Source organism: Monodelphis domestica, chromosome 3, assembly GCF_027887165.1.
Source record: "Monodelphis domestica isolate mMonDom1 chromosome 3, mMonDom1.pri, whole genome shotgun sequence".
In the NCBI taxonomy this organism is placed as follows: Eukaryota; Metazoa; Chordata; class Mammalia; order Didelphimorphia; family Didelphidae; genus Monodelphis; species Monodelphis domestica.
Genome location: NC_077229.1, coordinates 530649598 through 530668847, shown reverse-complemented (window position 1 = coordinate 530668847; position 19250 = coordinate 530649598). Strand labels below are relative to the sequence as shown.

The window sequence follows — 19250 nt, the reverse complement described above, 5'->3', positions numbered from 1 at the left end:
TCTCTCTCTCTCCCTCTCTCTCCCTCTCCCTCTTCTCTGTCTCTCTTCCTTTCTCTTTTTTTCTCTCTCTCTCTCTCCCTCTCTCTCCCTCTCCCCCTTCTCTGTCTCTCTTCCTTTTTCTCTCTTTTTCTCTCCCTCTTCCTCTCTCGCTCTCTGTATCTCTCTTTCTCCCTCTTTCTCCTCTCTCTTCCTCTTCCTCTCTCTCTGTCTCTCTCTCCCTCTCCCCCCTCTCTCTTTCTCTCTCTCTTCCTCTCTCTCTGTCTCTCTGTCTCCTTCCATCTCCCCCCCTCCCTCTCTGTCTCTGTCTCTCTCTTTCCCTCTCCCTCTCTGTCTCTCTGTCTCTCCCTCTCTCTCCCTCTTTCTCTCTCCCTCTCTGTCTCTCCCTCTTTCTCTCTCCCTCTCCCTCTCTCTCCCTCTTTCTCTCTCTCTCTTTCTCTTCCTCTTACTCACTCTCTTTTTCTTCCTCCCTTGCCTTCTATCTTAGCAGGGAAAGGGAAGTAGAAGAAAGGAAAGAAGAGGGGAGGGAGGAAATATAGAATAAAATTCCATTTCAAAGAAGCATCTGGTCTTTCTAATACTTTCTGGAATATTGTTTTGCAGCTGCATTCACCATGATTGGCACTTCCACTCATTTATCTGATCAGTGTTCCCAGTTTGCCATCCCATCTTTCTGCCACTTTGTATTTCCGCTGTGTGACGAGTGGTCCAGGACTCCCAAGCGTAGGGAGCTGTGCCGAGATGAATGTGAGGTGCTGGAGAATGATCTGTGCCGGCAGGAATATAACATTGCCCGCTCGAATCCCCTCATCCTCATGCAGTTCCAGCTGCCCAAGTGTGAGGACTTGCCACTACCTGAAAGTATCGAGGCTGCCAACTGCATGAGGATCGGCATCCCCGTGGAGCGGCTCAACCGATGTAAGCCTTCCTTTTACTTTTGTCCTTTTCCCTCTCTACCGTGTCACTCTCTGGGGATTATGGACGGAGTCTCCGTCTTTGTTAGACCTAATAACACGTTCACATCCACGGCTGCTTGGTTCAGTTGGCTCTTTTCCACTTCATTGGAGGCTTTAGAGCTCCAAACTACGTGGTGGAGAAAGAAAACTCTTCAATAATTCTGAAAACAGTTAGAACAATGCTATCTTCCGTTTTTAAAAGTAGCCAATTCTTGGGGGCGTGTCGGTGTCACGTCTATGCGAATTCATCTTCGTGAGTTCAAATCCATCTTCAGACACTCGCTCGCTCCCCAGGTCGTCTCCGTTTCCCCGTCTGTGAAAGGAGATTGAGAAGGAAATGGCAAACCACACTACTGTCTTTGCCAGGAAATCCCTAAAATGGGTCGCCAAGAGTCAAACATCCTGAAAAGAATCATTAAGAAACAGTATGTTTCCGGCTCCCTCCTCCAAAGGGGGTCAGCTCCCTTGGCCAGCGCACAGAGGCGCCTGACCTGGAGTCATGTGACCTAAAAGGCTTCCTAGCCGGGTGCCTGCACAAGCCATTTATCGAGTCGTGTTCTGCTGCCACAGAGCTGTTACTGAGGAGGCTTAAATTAAATGTAAAGATAATGGCAGCTTCTTCCGGCTGAAGCTTACGAAGTTCTTTTCCTCCTTCCTGAGCCTGTGGCTTTGATAGTGCCGGGTCTGTTTTGAGGTTCAAGAGAAACAGTGATTTGTCCCCACCCCCGGTCATGAGGCTCAGAGAGAGTCCGTTTGAATGCAGACCGTCTCCACCCGAACTCAGGGCTTCTCCACCACACTTTCTTGAAACAAGGCCAACGTCCTGCTGAAACTGGCCTTTCCTATAGAGGATGGAAAGGAGGCCATTGACCAGCCGCCACTCCCTTCAGGAAAGAGATTTCTTCCTGTGTCCACGCTCTGCCGTTTTCTTTATCTCGTACCCACTTCCCAGGCAAAGGGTTCGGTCAGGCCAAGGCTGGCGTCTCCGCCGCCCTTCCGGGGAAGGAGAGCACAGAAAGTGCGTGTCCGGACACTGCACGTGGGAGCGGTTTGTCCTGGGGCGGGCGGCGGCGGACGCTCTGCTTCGCAGCAGATTGTCGTGTGTGAAGTTTGTCCCTATGACGACGGGCTGCTAAACGCTGCTTCCGATGGCCGTCAGGGTCCTCCACAGCTTCCCCGCTGACGGGCATCTGCTCTAAGAGCAGGAATTCACATCTCATGGAGTCAAGCACCTGCCAGCTCTCTGGGGCCTCCTGGCAAGATTGCCAGAAAGTGGCTCCCTTTGGGCTTCCTCGTGCGGGATGGTGAGGGCGAGGGGGGTGCGGATGGTGTCCGCTGGGTCTCTTCACCCCCTAAAGGCTGTCTCTTCCCTTCAGATCACCAGTGCTACAACGGCTCCGGCTCGGACTACAGAGGGACCGTCAGCAGCACGCAGTCAGGCCATCCGTGCCAAGCGTGGAGCGCGCAGTCCCCGCACAGTCACCCTCTGTCCAGCGTGGACTTCCCCGAGATCGCCGGGGGCCACGCCTACTGCCGCAACCCTGGAGGCCAGATGGAGGCTCCCTGGTGCTTTACGCGGAATCAAAACGTACGCATGGAACTGTGTGACATTCCTTCCTGTAGTATGTATTCCTTTTTTTAAGTCTTGTCACGCTGTCTGGTGTGTGTGAGCCTGCCTTGATACTAACGTTCCTTGTTAAGGGTTGATTGAATGGCCGCCCGCCCGGGGACTGGCCTTGGGCCACTCGTGTCCTCTCGGCCTCTTTGTCTCGGGAGCAGATGACGGACTTGCCCCGGCCCGACAGTTCAGCAGTAGAGAGAGTTGGGAGGGTCTCCCCCCCCCCCCGCCCCCGACCTCCCTGACTTCGGAGAGCTCATGCGGGTCGAGGCACGTCTTTGGACCTTCAGACTTCCCCCACTGTTTGGGCACCGTCGACGGCTGAGCCTCGCTCTTTTCAGGGAGTCAGGAAGGTGTGCTGGACACTTCAGCATCTACTCAGCACAGGGGCTCCTTCCAGAACAAGGCCGATCCGGACACAGCGATGCTCCTACTCGTGTGAAAGTGCAGAGCCGCTGCTAGAGGGATGAAGATGAGCCACCTCACAGTGCGCCTCCCTGTAGGAGAACCTCCTCACAGCGCGCCTCCCTGTAGGAGAACCTCCTCACAGTGCGCCTCCCTGTAGGAGAACCTCCTCACTAGCGGCCTGATGGGTCACCTCACAGCGCCTCCCTGTAAGAGAACCTCCTCACTAGTGCCTCCCTGTAAGAGAACCTCCTCACTAAAGCCTCCCTGTAGGAGAACCTCCTCACTAGGGGCCTGATGGGCCACCTCACAGCGTGCCTCCCTGTACGAGAACCTCCTCACAGCGCACCTCCCTGTAAGAGAACCTCCTCACTAGCACCTCCCTGTAGGAGAACCTCCTCACAGCGCCTCCCTGTACAAGAACCTCCTCACAGCACCTCTGTTTATGAGAACCTCCTCACTAGGGGCCTGATGGGCCACCTCACAGCGTGCCTCCCTGTAAGAGAACCTCCTCACAGCGTGCCTCCCTGTAGGAGAACCTCCTCACTAGCGCCTCCCTGTAAGAGAACCTCCTCACAGCACATCTCCCTGTGCAAGAACCTCCTCACTATCGCCTCTCTGTAGGAGAACCTCCTCACTAGGAGCCTGATGGGCCACCTCACAGCACACCTCCCTATACGAGAACCTCCTCACTAGGGGCCTGATGGGCCACCTCACAGCACACCTCCCTGTAAGAGAACCTCCTCACTAGGAGCCTGATGGGCCACCTCACAGTGTGTCTCCCTGTAGGAGAACCTCCTCACTAGCGGCTCGATGGGCCACCTCACAGCATATCTTCCTGTACAAGAACCTCCTCACTAGGGGCCTGATGGGCCTCCTCACAGCACCTCTCTCTATGAGAACCTCCTCATTAGGGGCCCAATGGGCCGTCTTGATGGGATGTGGGATGATACAGAGAGCCCTATGGGAGGTCTGAAGACTTGAGTGAAAACTCCTGCTTTGGCCCTTTTTTAGCAACATCGCTTTGATGATATCATTTCATTCTTAAAGCCTCAGTTTCCTCATTTCCAAAATGTAAGGGTTGGACCCAAAGACCTCTAAAGTAAGAGAATACAAACATGACATACTATTCAGTACATAGACCATAGGGGGGCAGATTTTTCTGAAAACTCGTCATTAGAATGAGCAAGTGGCCTGTGACTCCAATTCAAGGGTCTAAGCTGGAGGGTAGAGAAGACGGGACATCCAGCACCCCAGGGCCCTCTTCTACTTTAAAGATCAGAGATAGATTCTTCTGGCGGAGTCAAGATGGCAGCCTAGAAGGAGCAGAAGTTCAGACCTCTGAATACCCTTCCTTACCGATCACAAACTAAATGCTCCTAGGGGACTGAAAATCAAACCTAGCAACAGGACAGAGCCAAGGAACCCTCCCTCTGGACTCAATTTGAAAGGTACACCCCCTGCCCCCCAAAGCTGGAATCCTAGAATGCTCAGGTTTAAGGAGAAGGAAGAAGAAAGGTCCCAGGACCCCTCCCCACCACCCACCTAGAACTCTGAGACTCCAGCAGCACCAGGAACCTCTGGGCAGGTGAAGGTACTAGTCTGGAGGGTGTACCTTGCGGGCAAGGCTGTGCCAAGTTCAGAGCATTGAAGACAGATGGCGGGGAAGGAGCTGGAGAGGGAGCATAGAGCTGGCAGCCTGGCCAGAGCTGTGTAGATCCTCCATATTTCCTCCAGCTGTGCCGGAGGTGTTGGCCTCAGAGGACACCCAGTCCAACCTAGCTGAACTTAATCCCATCAAAAGTCTTCAGAACTCAAGGAATCCTAGGCTCCACACCCCTCCCTCATTGACTGTTGGACTTTAATCCAATCAAAAGCCTCTAGAGGACAGGGAAGCTCAAACCCCAAAAACCCTCCCCCACAGACTACACTGAGAGATCTTCTGTCAAAGCTCTAAGAGGGGAGACTGACAGAAGGCCCCAAAACCAAAAAAATGAGAGGAGCAAGAGCACAGACAAATACGGGGAGCAAAGAAGGGGTGAATATGAGCAAACAACAGCAAAAGAAGAAAGAAATTACAATAAACAGCTTCTATACAGCACAAGGAACAGAGGGGGAGGGACAAGCAAACAATCAATCAGAAATCCCAGTGAATTGGATACAGGCTATAGAAGAACTCAAAATGCAATTCAAAACACAATTAAGAGAGGCTGAAGACAACTTTAACAACAAGATAAGTCATCTGGAAACAGAAAACAGTGTTTTGAAAGCCAAAATCTACCAGCTGGAAAATGAGGAAAAGGAGATGAAAAATGAGGCAAAGAGGATGAAAGATGACCTCCATAGAAAACCAGACCAGAAAGAGAAGGGTGACCAAAAAGCCAGGGATGAAATCCAGTCTTTAAGAACCAGAATACAACAACTAGAGTTAAGTGACCTCACAAGGCAACAGGACATTCTAAAACAAAACCAAAAGAATGAAAAAATTGAGGAAAATATAAAGCATCTCATTCACAAAACAGAGGATTTAGAAAATCATTTGAGGAGAGACAGTTTAAGAATTGTTGGTCTACCAGAAGACCATGACAAAAGAAAAAGCCTGGACACAATACTACAGGAAATTATTCAAGAAAACTGCCCCAATATTCTAGAACAAGAGGGAAAAGTGGAAATTGAAAGAATCCACAAATCACCTCCTGTTCTTAATCCCCAACACTCAGAAATGTTATAGCCAAACTCAAGAACTATCAGACCTAAGAAAAGATATTACAAGCTACCAAGAAGAAGTCATTCAGATACCATGGAACCACAGTGAGAATAACACAGGATCTGGCTGAATCTACACTGAAGGAACGAAAGACATGGAATATGATATTCCAGAAAGCAAGGGAACTAACTCTACAACCAAGATTCAACTACCGAGCAAAACTGACTATATTCTTACAGGGGAAAGTGTGGTCATTCAACAAAATAGAAGAATTCCAAGAATTTTAAAGAAAAGACCAGACCTGAACAGAAAATTTGATGTCAATAGTTCTTTGATTTTTAATTTTATTAATTTCTCCTTTGATGTTTTCGTCTGAGGATATTTAATTTGTTTGCTTTCTAGTTTTTCAATTTGCATGCCCAATTCATTGACCTCTGCCCTTCTTAATTTGCTAATATATGATCTCAAGGATATAAATTTATTGATTTAATAAATAAGATTAGAAGCTGGTACTTTGAAAAAAACAAAATAGACAAAGTACTGGTCAGTCTAATTAAAAAAAGAAAAGAAAAAAACCAAATTAACAGTATTCAAGATGAAAAGGGGAGATATCACCTCTAATGAAGAGGAATTTAAGGCAATCATTAAAGACAATTATGCCCAATTATATGGCAATAAATATGGCAATCTAGGTGATGTGGATGAATACTTAAAAACATATAAATTGCCTAGACTAAAAGAGGAAGAAATAAATTACCTAAACAACCCCATATCAGAAAAAGAAATTGAACAAGCCATCAAAGGACTCCCTAAGAAAAAATCCCCAGAATCAGATGGATTCACAAATTAATTCTATCAAACATTCAAAGAACAACTAATCCCAGTATTATGCAAACTATTTGACAGAATAAGCAAAGAGGGAGTTCTACCAAATTCCTTTTGTGACACAAACATGGTACTGATCCCAAAGCCAGGCAGGTCAAAAACAGAGAAAGAAAACTACAGACTAATCTCCTTAATGAACATAGATGCAAAAATCTTAAATAGGATAGTAGCAAAAAGACTCCAGCAAGTCACCACAAGGGTTATTCACTATGACCAGGCAGGATTCATACCAGGAATGCAAGGATGGTTCAATATTAGGAAAACCATCCACATAATTGACCCTATTAACAAGCAAACTGACAAAAATCACATGATTATCTCAATCGATGCAGAAAAAGCCTTTAACAAAATACAACATCCATTCCTATTGAAAACACTAGAAAGTATAGGAATAGAAGGGCCTTTCCTAAAAATAACAAACAGTATATATCTAAAACCATCAGCAAACATCATCTACAATGGGCATAAATTAGGATCCTTCCCAATAAGATCAGGAGTTAAACAAGAATGCCCATTATCACCTCTATTATTTAACATTGCACTAGAAACACTAGCACTAGCAATTAGAGAAGAAAAAGAAATCGAAGTTACTAAAATAGGCAATGAGGAGACCAAGTTATCACTCTTTACAGATGACATGATGGTCTACTTAAAGAATCCCAGAGAATCAACTAAAAAGCTAGTCAAAATAATCAACAACTTTAGCAAAGTTGCAGGATACAAAATATACCCACATAAGTCATCAGCATTTCTATATATCTCCAACCTATTTCAGCAGGAAGAATTAGAAAAAGAAATTCCATTTAAAATCACCCTAGACAATATAAAATACTTGGGAATCTATCTGCCGATACAAACACAGGAACTATATGAACACAACTACAAAACACTCTCCACACAACTAAAACTAGATCTAAACAATTGGAAAAACATTGATTGTTCATGAGTGGGATGAGCTAACATAATAAAAATGACCATCCTACCCAAATTAATTTACTTATTTACTGCCATACCCATTGAACTACCAAAAAACTTCTTTACTGAATTAGGAAAAACCATAACTAAGTTCATTTGGAAGAACAAAAGATCAAGGATATCCAGGGAAATCATGGGGAAAAAAATGCAAAGGAAGGAGGACTTGCAGTCCCAGATCTCAAACTATATTACAAAGCAGCAGTCATCAAAACAATTTGGTACTGGCTAAGAGACAGAAAGGAGGTTCAGTGGAATAGACTTGGGGTAAGTGACCTCAGCAAGACAGTCTATGATAAACCAAAAGATACTAGTTTTGGGGACCAAAACCCAGTATTTGATAAAAACTGCTGGGAAAATTGCAAGATAGTATGGGAGAGATTAGGCTTGGATCAACATCTCACACCCTACACCAAGATAAACTCAGAATGGGTGAATGACCTGAATATAAAGAAGGAAACTATAAGCAAATTAGGTGAACACAGAATAGTATACTTATCAGATCTTTGGGAAAGGAAAGATTTTAAGACCAAGCAAGAGTTAGAAAAAAAACACAAAATGTAAAATCAATCATTTTGATTACATCAAATTAAAAAGGTTTTGTACAAACAAAACTAATGCATCCAAAATTAGAAGGGAAGCAACCAATTGAGAAACAATCTTCATAACAAACTGACAAAAGTCTAATTACTCAAATTTATAAAGAGTTAAACCAGTTGTACAAAAAATCAAGCCATTCTCCAATTGATAAATGGGCAGGGGACATGAATAGGCAGTTTTCAGCCAAAAAAATCAAAGCCAAAAAAGAAATCAAAAAAGAGCACATGAAAAACTGTTCTAAATCTCTTATAATCAGAGAGATGCAAATCGAAACAACTCTGAGGTATCACCTCACACCTAGCAGATTGGCTAACATGACAGCAGAGGAAAGTAGTGAATGCTGGAGGGGATACGGCAAAGTAGGGACATTAATTCATTGCTGGTGGAGTTGTGAACTGATCCAACCATTCTGGAGGGCAATTTGGAACTATGCCCAAGGGCGCTAAAAGACTGTCTGCCCTTTGATCCAGCCATACCCCTGATGGGTATGAGATCATAAGGAAAAAGACTTGTACAAGAACATACATAGCTGCGCTCTTTGTGGTGGCCAAAAATTGGAAAATGAGGGGATGCCCTTCGATTGGGGGATGGAATACTAGTATGCCCAAAGGAATAATGAACTGAAGGAAGGAGACTGGAACAACCTCCAGGAATTGATGCAGAGTGAAAGGAGCAGAACCAGGAGAACGTTGTACACAGAGCTGGATACATTGTAGCACAATCAAATGTAACTGACTTCTCCATTAGTGGCAATGCAGTGATTCTGAACAACTTGGAGGGATCTAAGATAAAAAAACACTATCCACATTCAGAGGAAGAACTGTGGGAGTAGAAACACAGAAGAAAAACAACTACTTGAATACATGGATCTAGGGGATATAGCTGGGGAGGTAGACTGAATGAACATCCTAATGCAAACATCAACAACATGGAAATAATTTCTGATCAAGGATACAAGTAATACTCAGTGGAATTGTGCATCGGCTTCAGGGAGGGCAGGGGGAGGGGAGGAAGGGAAATAATGTGATTCTTATAACCAAGGAATAATATTCTAAATTGACTAAATTAACTTATTCAAATGGGGAAAAAAAAGATCAGAGATATTGGCAGGAACTCGGAGGATCCTGATATTTTCAGGCGTCTCAGAGCCTGCTTCTCTCCAGAGTTGCTGAGTAGATTTGAGGATGAGAGCAGGAGTGGTAACACGTTTCCCATCCATCTAGTAATGAGCTTTCAATGAGCTCCTCTTCATTCAAAGAAAACCAACACGAGAATTCTCCACATGCCTTTCGCTGACTCCTCTCAATGGCTGTTTTTAGGTTGTGTTTGAAGGTTTACCAAGTAGTTTACTTTTGAGAAACTGAGTCTCATCCCAATCCAGTGAGGAATATGCCCCCAGCATTGGGATGTCCTTTTTATAGATGCCCAAATGGCAGCTGAAAATGAATTTGGGGTCATTCAGACGTGGGAAAGTCTGGCCTCCAGTCCTGGTCCCCCCGACCCCACGTCCAGTGTCTTCCTGCCATTCCCCCTAGAACAAGGTCACTCGGCCCCACTCCAGAAGAGTGGGGTGTTCAGTGTTGTGTTTGTGGTACTTTTTCATGCAAAAGTGGGCAGATCATTTCGCGTTACTGTCCTCCGTATTTTTGTTACAAAATGAAGCGATTGCCACAGTTGACTCCTCCAATGGGATTCATGTCAAGCATTCTCCAGGTTTACCAGTAAAGCTAAATGACAGAAATGATCCACAGTCCACAAGAAAGTGGTTTGTCCGACACGCATGTTTCTCAGATCCAGATTTTCCCACTATCCTTTGCGTTCCCCATCACGTGTTTGCATCCTTTCATGTGATAGAGCTTCTCGGAGTCTGCATCTCCTCCCCACTGTTTCTCGTACGGTGCTCTGTGTGCACACAGTAAGTAGTTTCTTGTTTATACTGTTTACTGACTAGAATTTAGCCGCTTTATGAATGATGCCATTTCTTTGGCCGTGGAAAGCCTACAGAGGGAGATGCTTCCTTACTTTCAAAAAAACTAAGAAAAGTCAAAGAACTTCAGCCACATCCCTGGAAGATTTCGTGTAAAATTCCGTGCTTCCACTGTCTTCCCTTCCTAATGTCAGGGACTTCGATGCCTTTACTGGGGTTGAGTTCACCGGTGAACGATCTCGGATAGCGTGGGCTCTCGTGAAACGTGCATTAAGAAATGTTTCTTAGTTGGCCAGATGGACAGCGATTCCCTGTCCACGTTTCGCCCCGAAGCCCCTTTCCCAAAGGGGTTTGGAGGACAGAATCTGGCAGGATCTCATTCTGTTGGCGCCATTTCAAAATAAGGGTGCTGCACTGCGCCACGAAAACGCAGTGGGAGCTCCCTTCAGGGGGTTGTAGTTATTCTTAGTCATGATGAATTTTCCTTTGTTATACAGCAAAGTGTGTTCGCCGACATATCTGGAAGCCGAGTTTGTACTTTCTCTGCGTGTAGCTGCATTTTGGGTGACGCTTCAAAGGGCATTTTGTGCACATTTAGATGTTGTCATGAACAAGGTCATCTGAACAAGAATCTCCTATTTCTTCCTAACAGGTCCCCAGGACAGCAGCAAAATGGGAATCCTCTACATCCTGGTCCCTAGCATTGCAATCCCATTAGTCATCGCGTGCTTGTTCTTCCTGGTCTGTATGTGCAGAAATAAACAGAAAGCATCTGGTGCCACCCCTCAGCGACGCCAGCTAATGGCGTCCCCAAGCCAGGACATGGAAATGCCACTTATTAATCAGCACAAACAGGTATCCTTGGTTGAACAATGGGCTCCATCTCTATTCCCATGCCAGAAAGTTCTATTTGTTACAGTATGTCTGAAGTTTAATTAATTTTAAACTAATTGAACTTGACTCGTTTTTCATTGTCCTTCCTAATCTTTTGTGCTTCTGGTCCTAGAATTTCCATGAGCCTTGCTTTTTTCTGCAATGTCATGACAAATGTATTACTTTTTAGACTATATCTATTATAAGTGAAAGAATTCATCTTTAACACCATTTCTCTTTCTTTTCCCAGAGGGTAGATCATTAGGAAATAAGTCCCTTCAGAGTAACTAAAGGTATATAGAAAGATGTTTCTTAGCTATTGGCTGATACGCCTTTGGAAAGTCATGGATTCCTCCTCCATTTCTAGAGCCCTTTTTTCACTTAAGGAATTATTTAGATAAATATCTTAATGTGAAAAATAGGATTTAACGAAAAGTTTGTGACTGTTAACTGCCTAGGAAAGGGTTGAAAGTATGAATCGATGTGATGAGGCAGTATCCTAGGATGACACGGCTAGTCTATCTGAAAAAATATTCACCAGAGTTTCCTGCGGCACCTTCTGGTCTGTTGGAGAGTCAAAGAACCCTCTAAGTTCATTGCAGTCCCCGTGACCTGCATTCCTGACAAACAGAAACGTCAGTCTCTGTATGGAAATGAAATTTGCACTTAGGAGACCAAAGTCAATTGGCACTGAATCCAAAACAAAAATCGACAGCCAGATTGTGTTGCGCATAAGTCTCTTTTTTTGTATAAATACGCATTTGTTGCTACAGATGAAGGAGCTACATGATCACAATTGCTTCTCTTTCAGGCCAAACTCAAGGAGATCAACCTGTCCTCGATCAGGTTCATGGAGGAGCTAGGAGAAGACAGATTTGGGAAAGTCTACAAGGGCCACCTCTTTGGCACCACACCAGGGGAGCAGACACAAATCATAGCCATTAAAACACTTAAAGACAAAGCAGAAGTACCTCTCCGAGAAGAATTTAAACATGAAGCCATGATGAGATCGAGGTTGCAACATCCAAATATTGTCTGTCTGTTGGGAATCATGACCAAAGAACACCCTGTCAGCATGATTTTTGGTTATTGTTCCCATAGCGACCTGCATGAATTCTTGGTTATGAGATCTCCCCATTCAGACGTGGGAAGCACTGATGATGAAAAGACAGTTAAATCCACATTAGAACCAGCAGACTTTTTTCATATCGTAGTACAAGTAGCTGCGGGCATGGAGTACCTTTCTAGCCACCATGTCGTCCATAAGGACTTGGCGACCAGAAACATACTTGTGTTTGATAAGCTCAGCGTAAAAATATCAGACTTGGGTCTTTTTAGGGAAGTGTATTCTGCCGATTACTACAAACTGATAGGAAACTCTCCCCTCCCCATCCGTTGGATGTCCCCTGAGGCAATTATGTATGGCAAATTTTCCATTGATTCTGACATATGGTCCTACGGAGTGGTGTTGTGGGAGATCTTCAGCTATGGCCTACAGCCATATTGTGGATATTCTAACCAGGATGTTATTGAGATGATAAGGAATCGGCAGATTTTGCCCTGTCCCGATGACTGTCCTCCTTGGGTCTATACATTGATGATAGAGTGTTGGAATGAATTTCCCAACAGAAGACCAAGATTTAAAGACATACATAATAGACTGAGGACATGGGGGAATATTTCTAATTACAATAGTTCAGCCCAGACATCTGGGGCAAGCAATACCACACAGACAAGTTCTCTTAGCACAAGCCCAGTGAGCAATGTCAGCAATGCTAGATACATTGGACCCAAGCAGAAAACTCAGTCTTTCCCTCAGCCCCAGTTCATTCCAGTGAAAGGGCAAATAAGACCTATGGTCCCCCCTCCTCAGCTCTATATACCGGTGAATGGTTATCAGCCAATGCCAGCTTATGGTGCTTATTTGCCAAATTTTTACCCAGTCCAAATTCCAATGCAAATGGCCCCTCAACAGATGCCTTCCCAGATGATCCCCAAGCCGGGATCCCACCACAGTGGCAGCGGCTCTACAAGTACAGGCTATGTAACAACAGCCCCCTCTAACACCTCTGTAGCTGACAGGGCAGCCCTTCTTTCAGAGGGAACCGATGATGCTCTCAATACAGTGGAAGACATAGCTCAGAATCCTGTCCAGGAAGAAGAGGAAGAAGGCTCTGTTCCTGAAACAGAGTTACTAGGTGACAATGACACCCATCTGCAGGTGGATGAAGCAGAAGTTCTCTCAGAAGCTTAGGGAAAGGAGGCGGCCTCTTCATTTGGTTTCAGCCTGTTTATGGGGCCATTTTTAAAACTGACCCTACAAGGACTGTACGATCAATGATTTGATCAGACAGTTTGGCCGTCATTGACAAAACAGAATGCAAATACTAGATGCAGCAGTAATGCTATTCCCGAGGTGCTGATGAGATTATTGCAGACTTGATAATACAGAACTGCTGTTTTACTTCTGTCAATCCTCCTTGAGAGAGGCTGCTCTGAGAGATAAGATACTGTTGCTGTGCAACATGTTGCAGAATAGCCTTGCACATTACGTCTATCGTGGTCTGTGATTGTATTTTTAATCCATAGTTTCCAACCTGGACAGGGAGAGGAGAGCATTGCTCTGAGAACACTGAAGGGAGGTATAACCAGGATAAACAATTTAGTGTACTTTATTCTTTTCCCTCATATGATTTTTTTTAAAGCCATAGACATTTCTTTCTAATAAAAAAACAACCTTAAAGATTCTTTATCTCTTTGGATCAGAATGGCTCAACACTCTGAGGAAACAGTTAAAGAAGCAGAGAGCACTGTTCCCAGTGAGTGATGTGCCAGAAGTTTCCAAATAAGGTCGGAGCATCCAAGCTTTTTCCCCTTGGCTGCATTACTCTTTTCTCCCTCCAGTGACTTCACAACTCCAAAAACAAGAATGGGATACATACTGTGTGCTGCAAACCTAACCTTTGCAGCTCTGTGTTTGTTATCAAATATGAAAGAAGTTTATGAAAAGAAGCCTTCTTAACATATTTAAATTGGTGCCTTAAAACATGTATTTGAACAATCAAATTATTTTAATGATTCTGCATGTCTATCTTCCCACTTTTCTTTACTTTAAGGGAAAGTGGCTCTTGATTTTGGAATGTCCAAAAGATATTATACAGAATGCAGTTTTACTTAAGATAAATCATGTACAGAACTTCAAATGTAATTTATATTTTATTACATTTTATATACCGTTTCACTGAAGTATTTTCATCCTAAATAATGATTTTGTAATTTAACTCTTTTAATTGTCCATTTGAGGATGCAATTTTATTGTATTTTATAGTGTTCATTTTTATAAAATTTGGAAATAAGGTCCATTCATTTCATGAATAATTCTATTAAGACACATACACACTACATTGTGTCTCGTACACATCATAGTCATAACGTGTAAATCCACTATCTGTTGGATACAATAAATTCACAGAGAAAATGTGATTGATTAATTTATCTGGAGGACTCTTGTTTTTTATGGTGGCAATAAAATGTTGGAAATGATTGCTCTTCTCAAGGCTGAAGCTCTCAAATTTAATAATTAATTAAGAATATTTCCAAGTCTTTAAATTATATAAAGGCATAAGCTACTTGACAAACATTAGAACTACTCATTTCTATAGCTCACTTCTTAATTATATGGTTGGTTTGTTCATTTAGAGTTTCATTTGTTAAAATAAGCCCCTTCAAGGACATCTTCAGACACTGTGACTTCAAAGGTAATGCCTATGTATTTCTTGAAAGCATTCTAGTTCTGATTCTGATTTTTACTAATTCATACCAGACTTCCTCATAATTGCTCTGAATTCTTGAGGTTTACTCGAAGAAAAATTTTACATATAGGCAGAAAAGAATTTAAGCATGAATTATTAGGATGAAAGATAACAGGATACTTAAAATCATACTTGGACTAAAATGTAAATTAAAATTATTTTTTCTATATCAATGCTTAATTTATGCAAAGATACCAGCTTCTCAACATAGTTCTATGCCTAGAATCCTTTACTACTTTTTACTGGGAATTAAAGAACTCAGCTTTACTCCTGAACTAAATTTCTTAATATTGGTGGACCACACTAATGAAATTTCATCAGCAAAATTGGGAATAGAGATGAAGGATGTAATTACTAGTAAAATTCAAATAATTGCCAAGATGCGAAATTCCTTGCCATATCCAGCCCTCGTTCCTTTTTCCTGATGGTGAGGAGAGAAGGTTTATGTTCTATTTATTGCCATAACCGGTTTGTAACTTTTTAGGAAATCTTTCGTCTCCTTTTCTACTTGTGTAGGCAGGCTTTTTCTTAGATTGTTAGAACTAGAAAATCATTTTAGAGTCAAATCATCTCATCGAGAATGATAATGATTTTGCCTCATTTCAACCTCTCCCTCTTATTTTGTTTTCACTTTTAAAATCCTGTCCCTTGTTTTCATTTATTTCATTTTAAAAAATGTTGTTGGCTATTCTTCCTTTACCTTGTGTGGTGCTTTTGTGCTTCTCATTGAGACAAATTGTTGGCGACTAGTCCTTTTTTAAATATTAGCGTTTTAAAAATATAATTAATTTTATGACTTGTAAGTTTATTCCAATGAAGTAAAACCTGGACAACTATTGACAAATGGAGGCTTTATGATACCTGAGCCACATTTATGGTATTATTATCTGCATTCAAGTAGATAGTCATTCTTTCTTTGGTTTATCATTCTCATTTGCTTAAAAAAGCCTCCCCCCCCCACCCCCTTGGAGATAGTTCAGTGAAAAAACTTGCTCTCAATTAGTAAGTATTTGCATGAGCTGAAGTTATATTATTATGATTCATCCGTTTTCTTATCTATTCTAACGCCTGGAAAGTCCTTGTTTTAGTTCCAAGTCCCAAGGGAGAAAGACATGTGCCTGCCACAATGCGCAAATACTCTAGGAATATTACCCTTTTTGGCCCTCCCAGAGGCTGTGACTTCCCCAATGTCACACAGCTATTAAGCCTCTGAATTTGGAGTTGATCTCCTGAATTCTAGGCCCAGTACTCTATGCAAAATCTGAAGCTGCTCAAATAATGTCTCCACATTCCCCAAACAAAGAATTGTGTCATTTTCTCATTCAGGGCAAAATGAAAATCATTTCACAGTTTATTCCCCAATTTTGCCTTGAGAACTACTATTGAAGTCACCTGTGTGGGCGGTAGAAGAGAAATGTTAGTGCCATTTATAACATCATTGAAAACATCACTGTGACATTTATTACCTTTGGAAAGGTTTGGGGTCGCGTTCCCCCACCTGATGGCACCCTGAGGAGCTGCAGTGAGGACCTGATTAAAGTGTTTAGACTTATTTTAGACATGGTGGCATGCGGGTTATAAGTAAGCTCGTGTGCTTATCATGTGAGCAGAGAGATTACAAGCCCAGGGAGGATATCAGTGGCTAAGGGCTGCTAAAGCACTCATGTGCTTTTCTACTATTTCAAAACAGTATTACCACTGAGAATATGGGAGGCTTCCAGATAATATGGCAGCATGAAAGATCTGAGAGCATCCAGGCTTGCATCAACAGACACCCATGAGGAAAAGGAACGAGCTGATGAAGAAAGCTGAAGAGCAATGGAAGTCTTCCTCTCAGCCCAGAACTTCACAGAGAGATTGGGAAAGAGGCTTTAACAGGGAAGCCAATGAGAGTTCCCATAAATAGATGAGAAGCCTCTGGGTACTACGATATTGGTGCCGCCAGAGAATGCAGACTCTGGAAAACAGACTTGAAATGGGAGAGTGCAAGCTACAGAGAAAGGTTCTAAAGCAAGATTCTGCAGGAGAGCAGCAAGCTATGACTATCTCTGATGATTGTCCTGAAACCAGATTTTGGCCCAGCCATTCAATAAGAACAGCAGCAGGAAGATAAACAGCCCTCCTAAAGTCACTGTACAGAGAGACCCCACACTCAGAACTCGGAGGCACCCACAGGGGGATGGGGGTGGTAGGGTGACTAGAGTGAGAGCGATTTCCAATATCTGACTTAAAACTTTCAGGGTCTAAATAGGAAACAGATATTATACTTATTGGGAGTTATACAAAGAGAAGGGGGGGAAATGGCCAGAGCAAGCACTATCAGAAGAAATCAGGTATTCAGGGAGAGAATAAGGATCGACATCCAGAACAGCAGCAGCATCTACACTATAGTGGAATATATCACTGAAACAAAGACCCAATAAAAAGATAAGGCAGAAAAGATGAGTCAACAGAAGAAAACACAAAACAATGAAGAGAATTCTATTGATTAGATAAAACCCAAGAGAAATCAATAAAGAAGGTCACTTCCATAACAAGTATAAGCAGAGCCTTAGAGGAAAAAAATACTTGACCTCAAGAACAAGAGTGGTAAGAAGAAATGATGCAAAAGACAAAAAATGAAATTATAATTGAAATATGAGTTCCGGAGCGAAATTTTCTTAAAAAGAGAATAAACAGTATAGACTATCTGTCCTTCCCTGAAAAAATAAAGTAGAGGATCTTGTGACTCCATGATACATATAAGAACAAAATGAAAAAACTGAAAAAGATGGAAGAAAATAAAAAACAACTAGAAACAGGTCAAAGAAAGGTAATTTAAGAATCATTGGGCTTGTTTTATAGGAATATATTATGGTAAGATGGCATGTTAGGACCTCGAGGAGTTCAGGTCTTCCACAGTCATCTCAGCAAAACTTCAATAAGACACCCAAGTAAACAGTGATAAAAAACCAGATAATCGGTTATAAACTCCATTTACTCTCAGCACAAAAAGCCTTATTATAGTGTTTCCTTGCAAGAATTCCTTCATGGCACTTTTCAGGAAATAAATGGTTTTTCCCAAAAGCAAAAAAATTGGGGAAAAGTATATAATGGTAATTACAGAGATTCATTTAATGAAATGATAATGAGAATATTTGTGAAAAGTGTTTTAACACAGTAAAAATGTTTACACATAGTAAGTGACATAAAATGCTTTGTAGTGATTATTTGAGGATGGTATTTATAGATCTTCAGGAGGCTTCTATTTGTGTTACCAGATGAGTGAAGAACGGTAGAAGTCTAGGTGGAGTGACTCATACAGGACTCGCTCGCTCTTCCTGGGCTGTGATACGGAAGGTGCAACTCAGGAAAATAGGATTCCCCTGTGGTAAGTGGGTGATGGGGAGTTGAAGGGAAGTCTCCCCTATTGGCTGATGGAAGGGGGACCCCCACCTTCTCCAGCATGGCTCGGCCAGGAAGACCAGCGTCCCCCTTGACTGACAGCACTTGGTGATGGCTGATCAATACCCCCAAGAATATCAAAGTTCTTAAATCAATTCCTTCTTCTGATCTGACTGTGTTTGATTCCATGTAATAAATACAAGCTATATGGAAGTGGGGGGGGGGGGTTTGAGGGTAGCAGGGGCCCTCTTTTCCTAAGCCCCATGGAGGTTCTTGGTTCTGATTGCTTCAGAGCAAGTTCAGAATTTCTCCTCACCTTCCCAACTATCTCAATTAAATAGTAAAGGGTCAGGGTCAGGGTAAGAGTAAGGCAGGGGCAATTAGGATAAGAGAGAGATTGGCTCTCAGGCCGAGAGTGCGAGGTCCCTCACAGGTCTGATGAGACTTGATTGTAGATGTTACTAGAGATATTAGGATATAGTAACAGTCTTCTGGAGAGGTCCCAGGACTAGTCACTTGTAAATCCTTCAGTTGGCTCTTGATAAGTCTCCAGCAAGGTAAGACGCTTCCTCCCACCTTGAGATCCCAACACTTGACACTGAAAAGACAGTTTGGTGAAAATGCTAACAAAGGGACAAGAATGAAAAGCTTTCTTGGAATTCTTATGTCTTCAGAGGTCATAGAAAAGGGGAAATAAGAGACAGAAAGCCTGAGAGTGGCTTTGTTCTGTTTTTATGGTCCTAGAAAGGAAATAGGTATAGGAGAGAGTGGTGGAAATCATCATCTTACATTCCAGAGTTGTGTGACTTAAAGAGTGTTCAAAACTGGTGGAAGGGGTGAGAGAGAGGAACATCCCATAAACCTGACTCATAGGCATCAAAGGGTTGAACACAATTCTATACACTCAGACCGTGGTGTAGAAATATATTAAGTTCAGCTAGAACAGGTGAAAGGGAGGACAGAATAGGCATAAAAACATAATCAAAATAAACTTCAGCTTGGGAGGGAGAGTCAGGTGGGCGTTGAAAAGGAAACGGGCTACAATGGAGGGTGGGGAAAGGAGAATAGAAGGGCAATGGAGCAGAAACCCAATTTATATGCCAGGGTGATGACC

At 43.0% G+C, this 19250-nt stretch overlaps 1 protein-coding gene across 5 annotated transcripts in view; it reads left to right on the top strand.

Annotated features, from left to right (window-relative positions):
• Positions 1 to 14483, top strand: part of ROR2 (receptor tyrosine kinase like orphan receptor 2) — a 180488-nt gene extending 166005 nt beyond the window's left edge. For 2 of the 5 annotated variants that reach the window (XM_001378127.5, XM_007486207.3), the window contains exons 6-9: positions 601 to 915; positions 2330 to 2575; positions 10720 to 10922; positions 11752 to 14483. In XM_001378127.5, coding sequence (XP_001378164.3) covers positions 601 to 915; positions 2330 to 2575; positions 10720 to 10922; positions 11752 to 13194 — 2207 coding nt within the window. In that variant the 3' untranslated portion in view covers positions 13195 to 14483. Of the gene's footprint in view, positions 1 to 600; positions 916 to 2329; positions 2576 to 10719; positions 10923 to 11751 lie in introns of those variants that run through there. The other 3 variants (XM_016431275.2, XM_016431276.2, XM_056825014.1) reach the window with 3 other exon arrangements.
• Positions 14484 to 19250: the final 4767 nt, after the last annotated feature.